Genomic DNA, 18,293 nt, shown 5'->3' with positions numbered 1-18,293 from the left:
TTGGTTGACCCACCTTATTGCCATCTCTAAATTGATGCCACAATTCAAGAAACTTCACATCGATCACAAGAATCGAATTAAGAGGGTATTTGAGCCACATTATTTTGGTAATAATGCATTCTTGAATAGTGTATTGATGGGAAATGTGTGCTTAAAAAATAAAAAATAAAAATTGATTTGCGTGTAATATTATTTTATTGAAAAATGTGTAGTTGAAATGAAATCAAATCACTGTTTAAGAATACATTTTTTTGAAATAATGTGGCTCAAACGGGCTTTAAATAAAACAAAGAAGAAAACCAGCCTAATTGTTTTCTTGTTGGAGATTTTAACACTAACAAAAAGAAAATAAGTCCCATAAGCTGACCAATACTCCGTTGCCCAATTGCTCGGTTCAGATCAAAGGATTTTATTCAAAATTTTCTATTCATATCAAAAGCATACTCTTCACACAACTTCAAGCCTGAGAATTTTGAAGACATTTCCGTGCGTTCATAAATTTGACTGTTAATCGATTGCTTGGCAGTTGGGTTTTTAAGATCCTCTCTCTAAATTTCTTTGAATACCACCGCCAATTTATTAGATTCTTTAAATTTCCGTTTAAAATCTGGGTAAGAGTTTCAACTTAGGGATTATGTTAAGATAGGGTTGTTGAATCGCGTGCAGATTTTCGTTTTGTTTGCTGAAAGAAATCCCCCTTCTAAATACAATGGATTCTAGGAATTCGCAGGATGGAGAATCCGGCATACCTTTTATGGTAATATTTCTTAATTTTTATGTATTTTTTTGGTTCATCCTTTGATTTATTATTCGTTGTAAATAATTATCGTATTGGGGATTGAATTAATTTGAGACGTATAATTTTTTGTAATCATCTTGCAAAGGCTGATGAATATGCAACAAGGGACGATCGGCCTGGTATTCCGCAGCTATTTACATCAATGCCACCAGCTCTGAATGAGGCGGCGTTGTATCTTGCTGAAACAACTTCGATTTTCACGCGCTGTTTTACTTCTGCTTCTGGTATGCGGATAATTCTTGCTTAGTTTGCAGGATAATTATGTTCAAAATGTGAAAAAAAGGGTGTAGCACGATTGTAATTGTTGGAATGATACTTTAAGAAACATATACAAGCAATTTGCAGGATTCAAATTGTGCCAATTTGTTGTTGGTGGATAAATTGGTGCTTATGTTTCTGTGTAGGGAATGCATTAATTGGGGAACTGTTGAAAGTTCATAAATGTTGATAAAAAATTCAAAATTTCTTTTTAGAGTAGCAGCAAAGTTCAATAATTTTCGTTTTCTGAGAGTTGCTATGTTTAACACCAATTTCATTTTTTTTTTCTGTAAAGATCCTTTATTTTCATTCTTTTTCACTGTGAATTTTGGATTTAGTAATGGAGCTAGAGTTGGATGGGAATTAGAATATTCGTTTCATTAAAATGGTCACTTTATTGAAGATATTCTTATGCCACTGCCAGCTTATTGGTGTTAACTTCACTAAAATGCTTACTTTATTAGAAATTTTATGATGCCACTGTGAACTTATTGGTGATTGTGTACATGGACATTTGTGTGAGGAACAGATGCATGTACATATGCACACTTACAGAATTGAGAATGCTCGTCTCATAAAATATGCAAACTTGATATCGCTTTTGCAACATTATTATTATTTTTTTTCTAAACCATTTTCATGAAACTTCAACAACTCAACTTGCCTACAGTGGATTGACGCATTATGTGTACTGATATATCTTGTTCTTTTCCCATTCTCGTATCATTGTGTGGTCTACACTTATTGTGAATTTTCTCTCGAGATTTCAACTGGACATTTCTATATATTTCTAATTATTTGTATATAAATAACTTGGGTAAGATGAGAGCATTTATATTGGAAATTACAAGTAACTTATTGACTGATTAGAAGCCTAAATCACTGAAAAATATATGAATCAATGTGAGATTTTTTCAAGAAGCAGTTCCCTGTAATCTGGACTCCAGGGACCTGTGAACTTGAAACAAGCCAGGAAGAGTTCTGGAAAGGAAACTAGTGCAACTGAAATTTTTCATGCTTCGTTTTGTTCCCTTCTGTGATCAGTTCGTCTCCTACCATATTTTCCTATTGCTAGTTTTCCATAGATTTCTAGTGTCCCTCCGTTCTTTCCTCTTCTGCCGACCACACCTTTTCTAAAGATCAGATTCAATAAAATTGATGCATATATTCCTTTTACTTCTGTTGCAGCACAACCTGCATCTGGATACTCCGGTGGACAAGAATTGGTGACATTTTCTTCTGGAGAAACCGAAGGCTCTATAGCTAAAAATGAAGTGTCCTCAAGTGGAAGAATTTCGTCTACTTTGGAATCATTTCACACACAGGTTGATGCTCCAGCAGTCCATGGTGAATTAATTATGAGTGCAGCTGGAGAGCATTCCCAAAATTCTAACATGCTCGCGAGATCAAATAATACCAACCAAAACGGCATTCCTCTTTTTCAAGGGTACTATTCATTTAAGACCACTTATATGGATTTCATGATAGTAGATTTGAAATGTTAGCTTGATAAAAACTTTGCACAGACTTAGAGAATGTTTAGCTAAGCTTAATTTTGAGCTTCTTTTTTGCTTAAAAAAATTTAAGAATTATAGTTTTATGACTAGTTTACTTTTCTACAAAGTAGATCTTAAATTAATTTCTAGAAAAGTAACTTTTAAGCTTATCAAACATGCTCTTAGTAATCCCTTATTTGGCATGTTCATATTCGCTTTGCTAATAAATAAGAAAATTTTGTTTATAGGCTTCATCTACATGCTTGTCATATCCTGTCAATCTCTGATACCTTCATTAGATTCTTGAAGAATTCTTGTAGTTGATTGATATTTAATTAATTTTTGCACTTATTATCTTGTTCCCCTTTGCTATCAGCCTCATTGAACGGGTGAGGAAGACGGTTCGTGGTTCTGCTGATGATATTGGATGGCTACAACGAGCTGTAGAAATGCCTCCAGTTGAAGATGGAACTGGAAGATTTATGGAAATACTTGATGATATTAGGTATGAATGACATTTATCGTTTCCATATTTGTCTGACCAGATTACTATCATTTTCGAAACTGTAATTCAGTTGTAATTCCACTGTCAGGCATGGTTTGCACAAGTTGCCAAATACAATGGTTTACTTGTTGGTTCCAGGTAGCAATGCATTTCTCCCAATGATTTTTATATTAATTCATTTTCTCGTGATTCTTTATCTTCATTGTGGTTTGCCAAAGTAGTTCCAGCACAAAGCTTCCACGTTTATAGCTTTCAATTGCATTTACCCATTGTTCTGACTGAAAATATACATTATTCAGCATTCTTATCATTTGCTTCTCAACCTCCCTCCAATTTTAACTTGTAAATTCATCTAGGACACTCGGCACATCAGTGTTAGATTGGAGTCACACTGATTCTTCATTGTTTCTTCTCGTTCTTTGTCGTTATCTTTCGCCTCTACTGGTACCTTGTCCTTCTCTTTCAAATAAAGGGGAAAAAACGAAAAGAAAAAGAAAACAGAAATATCCATGACGAGTGCACACCTGAGTTGTCCTATGGTTTAGTCTTGAGACGTAAGCTGCAGTAAATTGAGAAATGGCATTCAAGGTGTAAGTTTTGAGGCATTCAATGAAGGCCTTATGTGAGGTGTGCCTCAGGCATAAGCCACTAGCTGCGTTTTTATAATCGTTTTGCACATATAGCAAGTAATAGCACAGATAATTTCTATTTTGATTTACTCTTGACAAATTTTGTTTTAAGCCTGAGCCTTTTGTCCTTTTGAAGGTCTTTTCAGCAACCATGGGCCTCTTTATTTCACTAATACAAAAACAAGTTTTTCGAAGATGGGCCTCACCTGTCACATAGCCAAAATTCACAGCGAGGTAGTTTACTGTTAGCCCTTCTAATTTACTATTATATCTTGCATTTAGTACTCATTATCAGGAACTATGTAGGCTTCGGTGGATAAGAATGCTAAAGAGATAAAAGACTACATTGAAGAAATATATTGGGGTTCTGGTAAGCGTGTTTTGCTTCTTGGGCACAGTAAAGGGGGAGTAGATTCTGCTGCTGCTTTATCCATGTATTGGGATGAACTCAAAGATAAGGTTGCTGGTTTAGCATTAGCACAGAGTCCTTATGGTGGTAGTCCCATTGCTTCGGATATACTACGAGAAGGACAGCTTGGTGATTACGTTAACATCCGTAAGGTTATGGAGATCCTGATCTGCAAAGTGATCAAGGTATTTTTTGCCTACATTATACTCAGTGATACTTAACATCTATAAATAACTGAGTATATCTGAAACAATTACATACCTACATTTCAGTTTTTCTTTTTTCGGGCTTCAATCATACCATCGTAAGGATGAAGTCTTTATTATTACTGGAAGGAAATAAATTAAATACAAACTTATGAAGACATCAAATTTGACCTTCGGTCAATGAAAGTACAAGGCAGTAAAATTAACTGTCCTGTAGATTTGTAGCTGCAGGTATAATAATCAAATAAACTCTAGATTTAGTGTGCCCTCTTCGTGCTTTGCTTCATCATTCGTTTAGTAAAATATGTTGTTGGCCAGGTGGGATGATATTATATTGTTTCTACTTTCTACGAAGTTAACGGTTGCTTACAGAGTTCACATTCTTGCCAGAAAATCTTTGCTTTTGCATGACATGCAATATTCTAATTTTGGTAGTTGTTGTGAAGGGGGACTTGCAGGCTCTAGAAGATTTAACTTACGAGAAGCGGAAGGACTTCTTGAGAAAATACCATCTGCCGAGGGAGCTACCTGTTGTTTCTTTCCACACAGAAGCCAGTATTTCTCCTGCTGTTTTGGCGACATTATCCCGTGTTGCGCATGCAGAACTGCCTGTGTTTCCTACCCTCTCTGCTGGCCAACCCACAACACTACCAGTGGTGATACCGCTTGGTGCTGCAATGGCAGCATGTGCCCAACTTCTTCAGACCAGGTATGGGGAAAAGAGTGATGGACTGGTAACTTGTCGCGATGCAGAGGTTCCGGGTTCTGTTGTGGTTCGACCGAAGCGCAAATTAGATCATGCTTGGATGGTTTATTCATCAATGAACGATGATACTTCGGAAGCAGATGCTTCTCAAGTTTGTGAGGCTCTTCTGGCTTTGCTTGTAGAGGTTGGAGAGAACAAAAAACGTGAAATTATCAACAGATCTCAATGAATTACTTGTAATTCGCTTTGTTTATTGTAATGCGAATTTGGGGTTAATTAGTAAATCAAATTGATTCATTTGTTCTTTTGAAATTCTTCTCAGTAACTTTATTTACCGGTGGCAAGTTTCTTGAAAAACTGACTCCGGCGAGTTGCCGTTCTACGGACTTGACTTGTGGTCTCCAACATGATAGTAATGCTTGGTAACTAATGTTAAGATAGTCCATTTTCACCATTTTAAGAGTAAATTTCTCTAGTTCCTATCCTACATATATAAAAGAGGCTATCAAAGTCAGGACACGTGTCAGCATTTTGTACCGTCGCCATCTTTTTTTTTTTTTTTTTTTTTTTTTTTTTTTTTTTTTCTTTCTTTCGTACTCAATTTTCCCAGAAGCTGACACAACCTTTTCTACATTTGTTCACGTAATGAACCATACTTCTCATCCATTCCACCCCCTCCCACTCCTACATGAAACCACCACAACCCATATTTCTCTCTTTCTTCACAAATTCTAAATTTAAGGTTGTGTTCAAATCCACTCCACAATCCAATACCTTCAAAATCTGACACAAAAGTTTGTCTGCACACACGGCCATACCCCCAATTCTGGCCAAAATTGCAACATCATGATGAACTCCATCACCCACATCTTATACAACCCAAGAAGAATAGTTTCATGGTTACATATCTTCAAGAAATGTTTTAAATCAAAATCTCTCTAATTTCTATGTAAGTATATGTTCATTTTATTTTCATGTAATCAATCGTTTTCTGTTTCATGAATTTTGTTTTGCCAATTTTTTCTTCTTTTGAATTAATCATCATTTTTCTTAAATTTTTACTTTTCTTTCTTTTTTCATTTATTTAATATTATAATTTATACGATTTTGGTTTCATGTGTCAGTGCTTTCCTGGAGCTTATGGTTACCGTTAATCAAGTTAGAAACCAGAGTGAAAGTGACAGTCACGCATTTAGCTTCTTGCAAGTGACGCTACATTGCCCCGAATTCGTCAGTCTGTTGTAAACGTTGTTTATTTTTTTTCCCACCATTTCTCTCCAGCTCCGTGCTACATTGCCCCGGATTTGCTAGTCTGTTGTACGCATTGTTTATTTTTTATTTTTTCCCACTATTTCTCTCTAGCTCCGTAAGCGCACGGAGCTACGTTGTTTATTATTATTATTATTTTTTCCCACTATTTCTCTATAGCTCCGTGTGTGCACGGAGCTCGTGAGCATTAGCGCGGAGCAGCGCACGGAGCCGGCACGGAAGCAGCAGCTCCGTTTGAGGCCTCCGCGCAGAGAAGCTAATCGTCTACCTTCCTTCCTCTTTTTTTTTTGTTCAATCACTTCACTCAACCATTAGTTACCATTACTTACACTTACGTGTAACAACTTTTCAAGATGATCTTCAAAATCACCATCCCCACTGCCTTAACCACGTTCTCTGTCCTCCCTTCCATTCTAAACGCTCGATTTCCTTCCATTAATTTCACCTCTCCAAGAAGAGAATGGCCATTCCACTAACTCTTCTATGGATTCCTCTTTTGATTCTTCTACAGGGCAGGGACTTGATGATTACGTAGTTTGCGTAATTCGGGATGGGTTGTTTTTGGGGAGTTGAATTGGACTTCCAGAGAGTGTAGTTATGAGGCTCTGCCTGATGTTTTCTGGGCGAGACATGATCCTACAACTCTTAATCGCCAAGTGAGTGTTGATTATTATGAGTTAATTGAGTTGGGTTCTTTATCAGATGATTAATGCTTTGAATTTTCAGCTTGGATTTCCATAATGTAGTGGACAAACAAATATGAATAGATTCAAAAAATTTCTCTTCCTTTCTTTTTCCTTCACTAAATTTTGAAGTACTATGGTTGTATACATGCATATTAAACAATCTGCACTTTCAGAGTTACAATGCATTTTTCTTTCAAATTGGTACAGGCGCACAGCATGATTTGTATACTGCAGAATAAATGCTCAGTAAGAAAATTGATAATGTGCGTTTTGAGTCAATTTTATTGCTAAACTGTTTCTGTTACAAGTATTATGTTGTTAGACTGTCTTTTTTGGCTGAAGATTTACGACATTAGATAAAGTAGTGTATCTTTACAATGAATCCCTGATACATTTTTGTCTATTTCAACTATCAAACACTTTTTCTTCATATACATACTATTTGAATTTCGTCAGTATGTGGAAAATTGGTATGGTTTCCTTGTCATTTGATGAGTAACTTCTTTATTTTAAATTGATGGGCTTTGATCCATTTTACGTGCATATCCTAATTCTGATCTTTTTCTCACATTAATTGATAGCTCCTTTTAAAATATTCTTCATATTTGTATATGTGATCTGCTTGAATCTGGAAAGACTAACCACGTGAATGAAACGTCCCCACAATCATCCCATAAAGATACAGCTGCAGCTGCCATAAAACCACAAGAGGATAGCACTGCCGAGAATCAATAATCCTCGTGGGATTTCTTTCTCCTCTTTTTGGCCTGTGTGATATCCTATAATTGAAAAATAGCTTTTGTATAATGGCAGATTTACAAGTTTTAGCAAATGGTAGTCTGGTGATAAAATGTTGCATGTCTGATGGCTGACTGGGGTTTGATTTTGCTGCTGAATTTCTGTTGGCCATTGTCACTGTTTCATTTTTTAAAGCTTAATGATATTGTTAGCGGCCAAATTTTTTGTATTTTATCACAAGCTTACTCCTTGCAATTTTATACCTTGGGCACGTATTTTCCTTTAGGATTAGTTGGATAGTAGCTTATGAATCCTACTAACCAAGCTTCAAGTCCAGTGAAGGGTTCTGCTACTAAGGGGCTACATTTTCCATGGAAGACATATAAGGCAAATAAATATGTTACCTTCGTGGTTCTGCAACCAATTTTGAGCCACCTTGGTCGATGCGAACAAGACTGGATAAGATTGCACCGGAAATTCTAGAGTCAAGATTTAAAAATTATTTTCTCTCAGATATGTTTGTATATATACATATTATGACTCCAAATTTGTGTCCAACACTGAACTTCTGTCAACAAGTCTTTATTACTTGGAGGATTCTCATTTCCTTTCTCTTGAGAAACTGGTAGAATTTTAGTTCTAACCATTGGATAGGTCTTTATTTGTTGTTTGCTTTCTCATGAAGGGTGTTGTTTGAGAAAATTTCTCAAAAGATAATTCAACTACTTCCAAAGAAACTAGAAGAAGAATAAATAATAAATGGAGAAACCATAACTCATAGCTTAATTCTTTAGGATAACATCCAAATTGACACAGATCAAGTAAAAATCAATCTTAGTTAAAACTTCAAGTAAGAGCTTCGAGCATGTTTGGCTAAGCTTAGAAAATTCACAATAAGCAAGTTTTAAAGTAAGCATTTATTTATTGGTCAAAATTTAAACAAACTTTTTAAGTAACTTTTTACTTGGAAGGAAAAAGTAAACTATCTAAATTGATATCAAAATTTCTTTTCATTTTAAACTCAATTTAGAAATCTCGTGTTGTTATGGTACGCATACAGACACCTCCATATCTCATACTTTATCATGCGGTTTAGCACTCTATATCTCCAGCCAACACCCCCATAACCTTATGCTCCATTACACTTTTTTCACGTCCATCTTTCTAAGTTTATATTGATACTAGAAAACAGCCTAAAGACTTACTTTTACATGTTTTTTGAGAGAGGCTCTAATCATTGTCTGGGATAAAGAATGATATTGGATGCACAGCATGTCTTCCCATGCTTATGAGTTAATTGTAAAAGTAAACTATACTAGTCAACTGAACCCTGATTTATACCGTTGGAGAATCACAAGTAGCATATGTAAATGTTTTGGAACCATATTTTTGTTTTGAACCTCTTTTTGCTTTCTATTTTCTAATAGTAATGCTGAAATGTCATCCTTATGCATGGAGTAGATTATGCTACATGGATGTGGTGTTGAAACAATTTTGATTATGAACCTTGCTACATGTACATTATAGTGTACACTTTAGTTTACACTTTACTGCATGGCATTACCCTATTGAACAGTTTAAATTTAAAACAGTTTTTCCATCCAATTAACACTTGACAACAATGCAAGTGTCAATCAAAATGTCAAAAATCAGTGTACAAATAACAAAGTTCTTTGATTATTCTATTTCCATAATGCAGAGTTGCAGCAACAAAAAGTCCAGTGATATTTATCGAACAAGTGAACACATGAATGAATTTGAAGTTTTTGATGCCAAACCATTTGTGAGCCGACTATTAGGTCTGCATCCTTTCTCATGGTTATACACCTTCACTTCTAATGTTATTCAAATGAATAATCTTTGCTTATCATATATGTTTTGGTTAATTCTCCTATCAAAAAAAAGATGTTTTGATTAATTCTGTTTTGCAATATACAATTTCCAATTTAATTAGGCATGGGCGACTTGTCTGGATTCATGGACAAAGTTCATGAAGTCATTCCAATAGATCAACAGACTGAGTTTCTAGAAAGGCTTAAAGAAGGAAAGTTTACGTTGAGGATCATGTTCGAGTATGTTCAGCATATACTTCAAATGGGTCCAATTGGCCAGGTCTGTCACGTGCCAGTGTTGTTGTACTAATTAGCTGCTGTAGTTTTGTAGTTGGCCTATTATTTTTTGTGATTTTACACCACTCTTCCGTTCCACCACGTTTTTCTTGATTTCTTACATTTTTTACCACATTGATTTGATGATCTTTGTGAAAATTTAGTTCAATAAGTCTCTGCAATTTTAGCAGACAATTGAAATTTTCTCTGGATTTTGAGTCTCCTAAGGAGTCACTAATATTACTTCAAAGAACTTGTAATTAAGCCATTGTCTGGCCCCATTTCTTAAAACTCATTTTTCCACCATACATTTGTTGGAATCACAACTTTTATAAGCTTTTTAACCTCACATTTCACTAACTTTCATCAAAATCTACTAAAAAAACTAATTTTTATCCAAACCAAACAAGGGCTAAGATTTATTACATTATTTAAGGAGTGTTATTCGTTGATGCTTTAATTGAGGAATTTGGTGGGAAGTGGGATGATTGGGATGCGGTTTTATTTATTTTCTTTTCTTTTCTTTTCTTTTCTTTTTTCAGTGAGCATTATTTTGAATTTCTCCTCTAAACCCACTTGCCCAACTCTTTGTGAGGAGTGCTTGGCTAAGTTGTCTTGCTCTCCAACTTATATTGGTCTGTTATTGATTCCAATGCTTGAAACTCGCCTAACTCGGCCAGGCTATTTTTAAGCAGATAAATTGTCCTTCTTTAAGTTCGAAATACTTCTGATTCTTGAGTTAATTTGCATGTTTCAAATTGTTATATTTTCATAGATAGATCATCATAATTGTTAGTCGTGAGCTATAATTATCTGTAAATGGCTTTTATTCTTCGTTTTCAAAAGCTTTGCTTCCTTGAGCCTGTCAATTATTCTTCATGTGATCAATCAAAAACTAATGAGAAGAAATCAATTGAGACACCCAAAGTTGAGATTGAAGATCAAGGTGCTGTTTATGCTGTGCTAGAAGAGAACCCGAAAAGGAAGAAGTAGAAGAAACAGCCCAAAGAATGGAGGTGCATGGATTTATGTTGTTGGATGATTGGGTACATGTGCACTACTTGGTCGTTGCTCTTGTTTCTATTTCATCGTTTGCCCTTTAATTTGCCTGGACTTAAGGTTCCTGAGCCTCCCGGATTGAGGCTGAAGCGTGAAGGCCTCAACGCGCTCCATCCCATTTTTTTGGTGCTCGGCATTGTCACCGAAAGACTGGAGCTCTGGGAGGGAAAGCCTTTTTTGCAGGCGGCTTTAGGGGATTAGCTTTATAGAGACTGATAAGTGTAGTTTCTACACTTATTTGAGATCTTAAATGATGATATTTTGTTATTCTTTGAACGGATTAGTACCTAATTTGTTATTTATTGCTTTTATTAGGAAAAGTTCATGTTTCAAAGAAGAATTGGAAAAAAAGAACGGAAAATGGCTAAATGAAGCAAATTCAAAGTATGTGGACCAAAGTGTAAATATTTAATAGTTGATTTTGACCACAAAAGATATTTTGAAGATTGATAGGAGTCAATTGAATGCAAATTAGAGTGAAAAAGTAAAGAATGTAATTAGAATATTACCATAAATCGACTTCCAATCATATAGAATATTTTCAAGATTTTTGGCCAACTTGAGACCCATTTTCGGATGGAGAACGTTTGAATTGGAAACATTGTATTTCTAGAAGAATTGTAGATCTTTTAATTAGCTTTCCAATGCACTTTGAATTACCTGAATCCGAAATCGAAAGAGAAAGTTATGATCAAAATATTAAAGGCTATGTAAGGACAAAATTATGTGCGCGCGAAGGCAACTTTCATTATTTGATTCAAACTCTTTTGGAAGACAATTTGGACGTGAATTTTGACATAATTTCATCATATTAATACAAGATATGGGCAGCAATGAAAGGGTCTCTCTCTTGCCTCTTCATACACAATAGTTTCATCAAATCCATCAAGAACAAGGGACAAATTGGTATATTTTGAGAGAGAAGATCAAGTCATAGTAAGGAATTGAAATTCAATTACATCAAGTTTTGAAAAATTCAACTTTGGACGTGAAGATCAATATCTTTTATATTCTTTCATGACCCGAGTGATATTTTTCTATTATTCTTATTGTAATTTATGTATTAATATGTTAGGCTAATTTTTCATTGTATTGGATGAGATGAACCCTATTATTTATTTATTTTAATTTAAGACAAGTATTTAGTTTAATTCGTGTGTTACTTGATTAATTTTACATTCTCATTGCACTATTGAATTATCTGGCCACCAATTGAATAGTTAGTTGCTTGTTGTAGTGTAAATATACTCACAACGAGTCTAGAACGCGGCAAAATTAACATGTATAGTTAGGATTAGGAATAATATCTATCATACATGCAATCATATTGATAACTTAAACTAAATGCATGATTTTCATATGAATTCGGACTATGAATAGGGTCGGGTCGTGTTAATCATAGGTTGGTGTATCTTGGAAAAAAACATTTAACATATTAGTGTTATAGATTGTCAAGAACTCGTGAAAGAAATTAGATTACGAATCAAGAATTGAAATAAATAGCAATAGGCGGAGTCAAAATCCAATACAATCCTCCATAATTTGATAAAACCCCATTTTTTATTGCTTTCTTAGATTAGTTTAGTTTAAATCAAATCAAAATATTTATTTTGTTTTCATAACTAGAATTTCATACGAAACTAATAAATTAAATTTATTTTCTGTGGGACGATAACTCTTAATTCACTTATTATTACTTGTCAACGATCCCGTACGCTTGCGGGTATCACACAAACAAGTTTTTGGCGCCGTTGCCGAGGAATAAAGTTTTAGTTTTAGTTTATAAGTTTGCAATGGATTTGAATTTTTTATTATTTTCATTTTTATTTATTTATTATTTTTGTTATTTTAGGCTTTAATCGTGATACCTAATTTTTTCTTACTTTACTCTTAAGGCTTTTACTAGATCTCGAATTCGAAAGGACCTTTAAACAACGTTAAGAAAACTAAGAAGAACGAGGATAATGGCTGAGAATCAAGATGAGATTCAAAATGCACTGCAGAATGCAGCACTTCAGGTTCAACAACCACCTCCAGCTCAGCCTATATTGGTTAGAGATTATGTGAATCCAGTACCTGCATCCATTCAACCTCCTATTGTCTATCCACCGTTCGAACATGCAAACTTTCACATCCGACCAGATGTCATAAATCTTTTCCAGAATCATCAAGACATCAAGTTCAGCGGGAAAGCTACGGAAAATCCACACGAACATATTCAAGCTTTTACCATGCTTTGTGATGTCATTAGCCATGAGGGGATGTCACAAGACGCATTCCGAATGCGTTTATTCCCTCACACTTTGAAGGAGGGTGCAAAAATATGGATGATGTCACAACCCCCTGGAAGCATCGTATCGTGGAATGGCATGATACAAAAATTTATCATGAAATTCTTCCCACTATCTTGAGTCCACCAAATCAGAAACGAAGTATATCTTTTCAGACAAAAGGATCATGAGACATATCCGGAAGCATGGGACAGGTTCAAAAATGCGTTTAGGAAATGTCCAAATCCTGATGTTCCTAAACTGGCACAAATATATATGTTCTATAATGGACTGCGAGTTGAATCTCGAAATATAGTTTATGCTTCTGCGGGTGGATCAATTTTGACTATCGAGGTGGATGATGCACATAATTTATTTGAGAGGATTGTTGAGAATCAGGCCAACTGGCTAACAGATAGGGAAGCTCCGAGAAAAAATAGCTGGATTGCATAATGTGGACGCAATGACAGCATTGGCAGCGCAGATGGAAGCAATAACAAAGAAGCTTGATACTTTAACTCAATCTGTGCTCATGGTACAACATCCAGCTCTGGTATGCGCAGGTTGTGGGGCAGATCACATCACTTCAAGCTACCCTTTGGCTTCTACTCACAAGGGTCAATCAGCGGAGGTTAGTTATGCGCAGAACTATTAGAGGCAAAATGGATCTTACCCATACAACTACCATCCGGGTTTGAACAAGCATCCCAACTATTCGTGGGTGGATAATCCAGATCAAGTAAATCAGATGAAGGACAATCCACCAGTAATTCAGCAACAGCAAGGTAAGAGGCAATCCTTGGAAGATCTACTGGTCACGTACATCACCAAGACTGAAACAGTAATGTAGAATCAACAAGCTTCCATACATAACCTAGAAAATCAGGTGGGACAGATAACAGCTGCATTAGCCAACAGACCACTAGGTACCTTGCCGAATGACACAGAGAAGAACCCAAGGGAGCAGGTATTAGCAGTTGAGGCGGTAAATTATGCAACTATTGAGCTCCCATCTACCTCATCCACCACCCCCGTCAAAGCTTATGTGCCACCCATTCCATTTCATCAAAGACTTCAACGCCAGCCAACAACAGAGCAGGTTCAGGCCATCACTACTAGGAGTGGTATTCAATTGCCAGAAATCACTGTAAAGAGGAAGGAGACAGAGAGAACTCAAATGCCTACTAAGGATAAAAAAACCAATGGAGCAATCTGAAGAAGCAATAGAAAAGGACCAACAGATAGTTTCAGACAATCCACAGCTTAAGGCAACTGTTCCTGGCACTTCACTGACACCTCTGGTCCCTTTTCCTCAAACGTTACAGAAGACCAAATTGGAGAAGCAAGCTATAAAATTCCTGGAAATCCTCAAAAAGTTGCATGTCAACATCCCATTCATTGACGCTATCCTTCAAATCCCAAACTATTCTAAGTTTTTGAAGGAGATGCTGACTAAAAAGAGGAAGATGCCCGAGCATGAAACAATAACACTATCTGAAGAGTGCAGCGCGATCATCCAACACAGGATCCCTCCCAAACTTAAAGATCCAGGGGATTTCGCTCTACCTTGCTCTATAGGAAACTTACAAGGTATTAATTGTTTAATTGATTCAGGAGCAAGTATTAACTTAATTCCTTTGCCTCTTTATAGGAAATTGGGATTAGGAGATTCCAAGGCGGCTTCTATCATCCTTCAACTAGCGGACCGAATATTGAAACATCCCTATGGAATAGTCGAGGACATGCTCATCAAGACGGGAGAATTTATTTTTCCAGCTGACTTTATCATTCTAGATATAGAAGAGGCATCCCAAATTTCAATAATACTAGGAAGGCCATTCCTGTCAACAAGTCGGGCATTACTTGATTTTGATACAAACGAGATAGTCCTGAGGGTAGAGGATAAGCAACAAAGCTTCACCATAGAGAATCCAATCAAGCAACCATCATATTTTGAGGATTGCCAACGAGTTGATCACTGGGAGAGTTACAAAGGCCAGCTAGATGTAGGTGGAATTGTTAGTAGGGATAACAATGGAAACTTGATCATGTGGCGGATGAAAGATGAAAGAAAGAAGTGCAACCAATGTTTAAAATGCAGGGCTGAAAATTCTCTTTTCAAGCCACCATGAAGAGCCTAAAAGCAACAAAGTCTAGCTAAAGACTATAAATTAAGCGCTTGTTGGGAGGCAACCCAATAATTCTATCCATTTTATTTTATTTTATTTTACTATAATTAGAATAACTTAAGATAATTTAAATTAAATTTTATTTTAGGGACTCATCATCCATACTACATTTTCTCTTAGGTCTTTGAGATTTAGTGGTTTATTTGATGTTTGGGTTAAGTAACACATATTCTAGGTTATGTAGAACCCCCAAATAATTTTAAACACCTTAGTGGCACTAAGACATGAATATTGGATGGCTAAAGCATACTTCAGATTTTTAGTCTCATTTGAGACCCATTTACAACATAGAAAACATTCGATTTGAAAAATGATATCTAAAGAAAAGTTGTAGCTCTTTGAGTTAACTTTCCAACATACTTTGAATTACCTCAATCGGATATTGGGAGAAAAAGTTATGATAGAATACTAAATGCTGTACAGTGTCAACCGAAGTACGCGGAATATGAAAAGTCAAATTCCTACACGATTTTCTAGCATCTTCTTAAATCTATAACTCCCACATAAATGGCACCCGTATTAATGAGTATTAGGCCCTTCACTTGCCCTTAAGTTGTGAGATTTTCACCTATAAATAGGCCCCAATACATACAAAATTTTCACACCAAGACAAAAGCTTCCAAACATAAAAGAGAGAGTTTTCAAGTCTAGAAAAAAAGGAGATGGAGGAAAATTAGTTTTTCCTAGAAGTTTTGGTGCTATCAAGAAGTGTTTTCCAAGCATCAAATTTTCAACGGAGTATTTTTTGAAACATCAAAGGAGTGCATTTTTCAACAAGGTTCAAAGCATCAATCAAGGTAGGTAGAGGTGCAAAGTGTTAATTCGTGTTAAGTTATAAGTTTCTAACAAATGAAGATTTATGTTAATGTTTGTATGTCTAATGGTACCTCCGGTACGGCATACACCTCCATGTCTAATGGTACCTCCGGGTACGGCATGTACTTCCGATCGAGACGTCGTGTTAAGTCATGACTCTACGTGTTTGAGATTCTATCGAAAATCTTACTATGAAAAGGTTTCTAAAGTTACGATTTTGAAATGTATAGCTTGATCACGAATGCACCAATGATATCTATTGAGTTTTCTTAACTCACGGGTTTAACCCCTTATCTACAGATTGATATGATTCTACATTGGGCCTGGATGATGGAAAAGATGGAGAGTGGTGCAACGAACCCATGGAAAACCCAGTGAACAAGTTATTTAGATTTATTTTTTTGAACGTTTTCAATGTTATTTCTTTAAAGTATTTGAATAACGCTGAACGTGAGAACAAGTTGTATTTTCTTCAAATAAATTACGTTCCATTATTTTTTATTCAGTGTTTTATTTAAAGTACTCGAAAGGTTGTTGTTAAAATTATCATTGTAAAAATTAAGTTTCCGCTAAAACATATTCTCGTATGACTAAATCACCGGTTAGTTAAGTAAAGTAAGTAGCGTTCCGATCCACAAGGGGTCGGGGCGTTACAGGTTATTTGATCTATAATTTTTTATTTAACTGCCATATGCAGGAACATGATGTCGCAAAACACTCAAATCAACATAGATCAAGGGGAAAACGTGATGAAGGAGAATGTCTAACAGCTACCCAAAGTGCATTCTACGTTCAACAGGAAAATTCGGAGAGTACCTTCTTCCTTTCATTCCCCGTCCCCTTACATTCTCAATTATATTTTAAGACATTGAGGACAATGTCAAATTTAAGTTTGGGGTGGGAAAAACTTATTGGGGTTTTTGATTTTTGTATGTTTTTGTGTGTTTCTTTAAAAAAAAATAAAAATAAATAATAATTCGTTAAAATTTCTATTTTTGTGCGTTAAAAAAAATTATTATCTATTTATTTATTTTTGTTTGTTTGTGTGCTTATGTGGGTTAGACAATTTGTCTGACTATAATGATTAAATTTGAGGTTTGATATTGATTTATGAAATGTGGATAAGATGCATGCTAAACTAATTGAAGCTCAACGTTGCAAGACTTGATATTATACATGCACTAGAATTGGATTTGACATTGTGATTAAATGAATTGATTCATATGCTTGATAGGTTGATTTAATCGGACATAGACGCTTTACCCATACCATACAAATTATTTATTTTTAGACCAAATTTAGCACAATTTGGGGGTGATTTTGCTGTTGCAGAAAGATACGGATGTGGACAGGGATTTCATGTGTGAAAACTTATGTGTGGATTGTCTTAGACTAACAGGATAAAATTGGGTGAAAGTTTTGAGTTGGAGGTCGATTTGATTGAATAAGTGTGTGATAAGGGGCATTGTACTAATCAAGGCATATATTTTGAAATTTAAAACTTCTCTCTAAAGTCTTTATGACTCAAGTAAATAAGCCTACAAGGGTATCTTAAAAGTTGATGCCCTAAAGTCGTCTGATTTGGGAGTCATCGACCTAAAACTCGTTACAGGGGTCATTTAGAAAGCAATCAGAAATGAAGTTGCACTTAAAAAAAATAAAAAAAAAATTGTTCTCTTTGAATCCTTTTTTACTCGGGTTATGAAGTTTGTAAGGATATCTTAAAATCTGGTGCCCTAAAGTCATCTGACTTGGGAGTCATCGGCCTAAAGCCTGCTACAGAGATCATCTAGAAAGCTTAATGAAGAGAAAAAAAGCTCTTAAAAATCAGAAAAAAGCAAGTGCATGAAAAAAGCAGAAACACTAATACCTTGTTAAGTCTTAACACTTATTCGAGAAAATTTAACTTTTGATTAAAGATAATTAGCCTAATTGAGTTTTGGCGGTCGAAGCAATCAAATTAATTGAGAATCCTTGTTCATTGATATATTGACTTGCAACTAGTGATGTCCACCTGAACTAGAAAGAGTAAGGATAGTAATAAAAAATTCAACCTTAGATCACATGCTGGGAGAATAGTGAAAAAGAATAAATTTAGGGGTGTGTGAATTTTACGAGAGACGAAATGATATATTTAATCATAGAGGGTC

General features: G+C 35.3%; 3 protein-coding genes across 5 annotated transcripts; all 3 read left to right on the top strand.

The window, feature by feature from the left end:
- The first annotated feature begins 354 nt into the window (after positions 1–354).
- LOC111409873 lies at positions 355–5,320 on the top strand. Of its 3 annotated transcripts, none has more exons than XM_023039962.1 (9): positions 355–486; positions 667–757; positions 885–1,023; positions 2,246–2,504; positions 2,930–3,058; positions 3,147–3,196; positions 3,824–3,921; positions 3,994–4,281; positions 4,749–5,320. In XM_023039962.1, exons 2-9 carry the CDS (start codon positions 710–712, stop codon positions 5,235–5,237), a joined length of 1,500 nt encoding a protein of 499 aa, XP_022895730.1. In that variant the 5' UTR covers positions 355–486; positions 667–709; the 3' UTR covers positions 5,238–5,320. The 3 variants fall into 3 exon arrangements, with proteins under 3 accessions (XP_022895730.1, XP_022895729.1, XP_022895728.1); XM_023039961.1 differs by having other exon boundaries at positions 355–525; XM_023039960.1 differs by having other exon boundaries at positions 355–757.
- Positions 5,321–6,600: 1,280 nt separating this feature from the next.
- On the top strand, positions 6,601–11,075 carry LOC111409871 (signal recognition particle 54 kDa protein 2-like). The gene is made up of 4 exons (XM_023039959.1): positions 6,601–6,933; positions 9,401–9,500; positions 9,656–9,813; positions 10,777–11,075. Exons 2-4 carry the CDS (start codon positions 9,449–9,451, stop codon positions 10,849–10,851), a joined length of 285 nt encoding a protein of 94 aa, XP_022895727.1. The 5' UTR covers positions 6,601–6,933; positions 9,401–9,448; the 3' UTR covers positions 10,852–11,075.
- A 2,526-nt stretch (positions 11,076–13,601) lies between these two features.
- On the top strand, positions 13,602–15,270 carry LOC111411123. The gene is made up of 4 exons (XM_023041683.1): positions 13,602–13,769; positions 13,842–13,923; positions 14,017–14,262; positions 14,357–15,270. The coding sequence occupies exons 1-4, from the start codon at positions 13,602–13,604 to the stop codon at positions 15,268–15,270; spliced, it is 1,410 nt and encodes a 469-aa protein (XP_022897451.1).
- Positions 15,271–18,293: the final 3,023 nt, after the last annotated feature.

The sequence above is a fragment of the Olea europaea genome, chromosome 15, assembly GCF_002742605.1.
Source record: "Olea europaea var. sylvestris chromosome 15, O_europaea_v1, whole genome shotgun sequence".
NCBI classification, from domain to species: domain Eukaryota; kingdom Viridiplantae; phylum Streptophyta; class Magnoliopsida; order Lamiales; family Oleaceae; genus Olea; species Olea europaea.
Note: the sequence above shows the minus strand (reverse complement) of the source record. Positions and strands in the feature narration are given on the sequence as shown.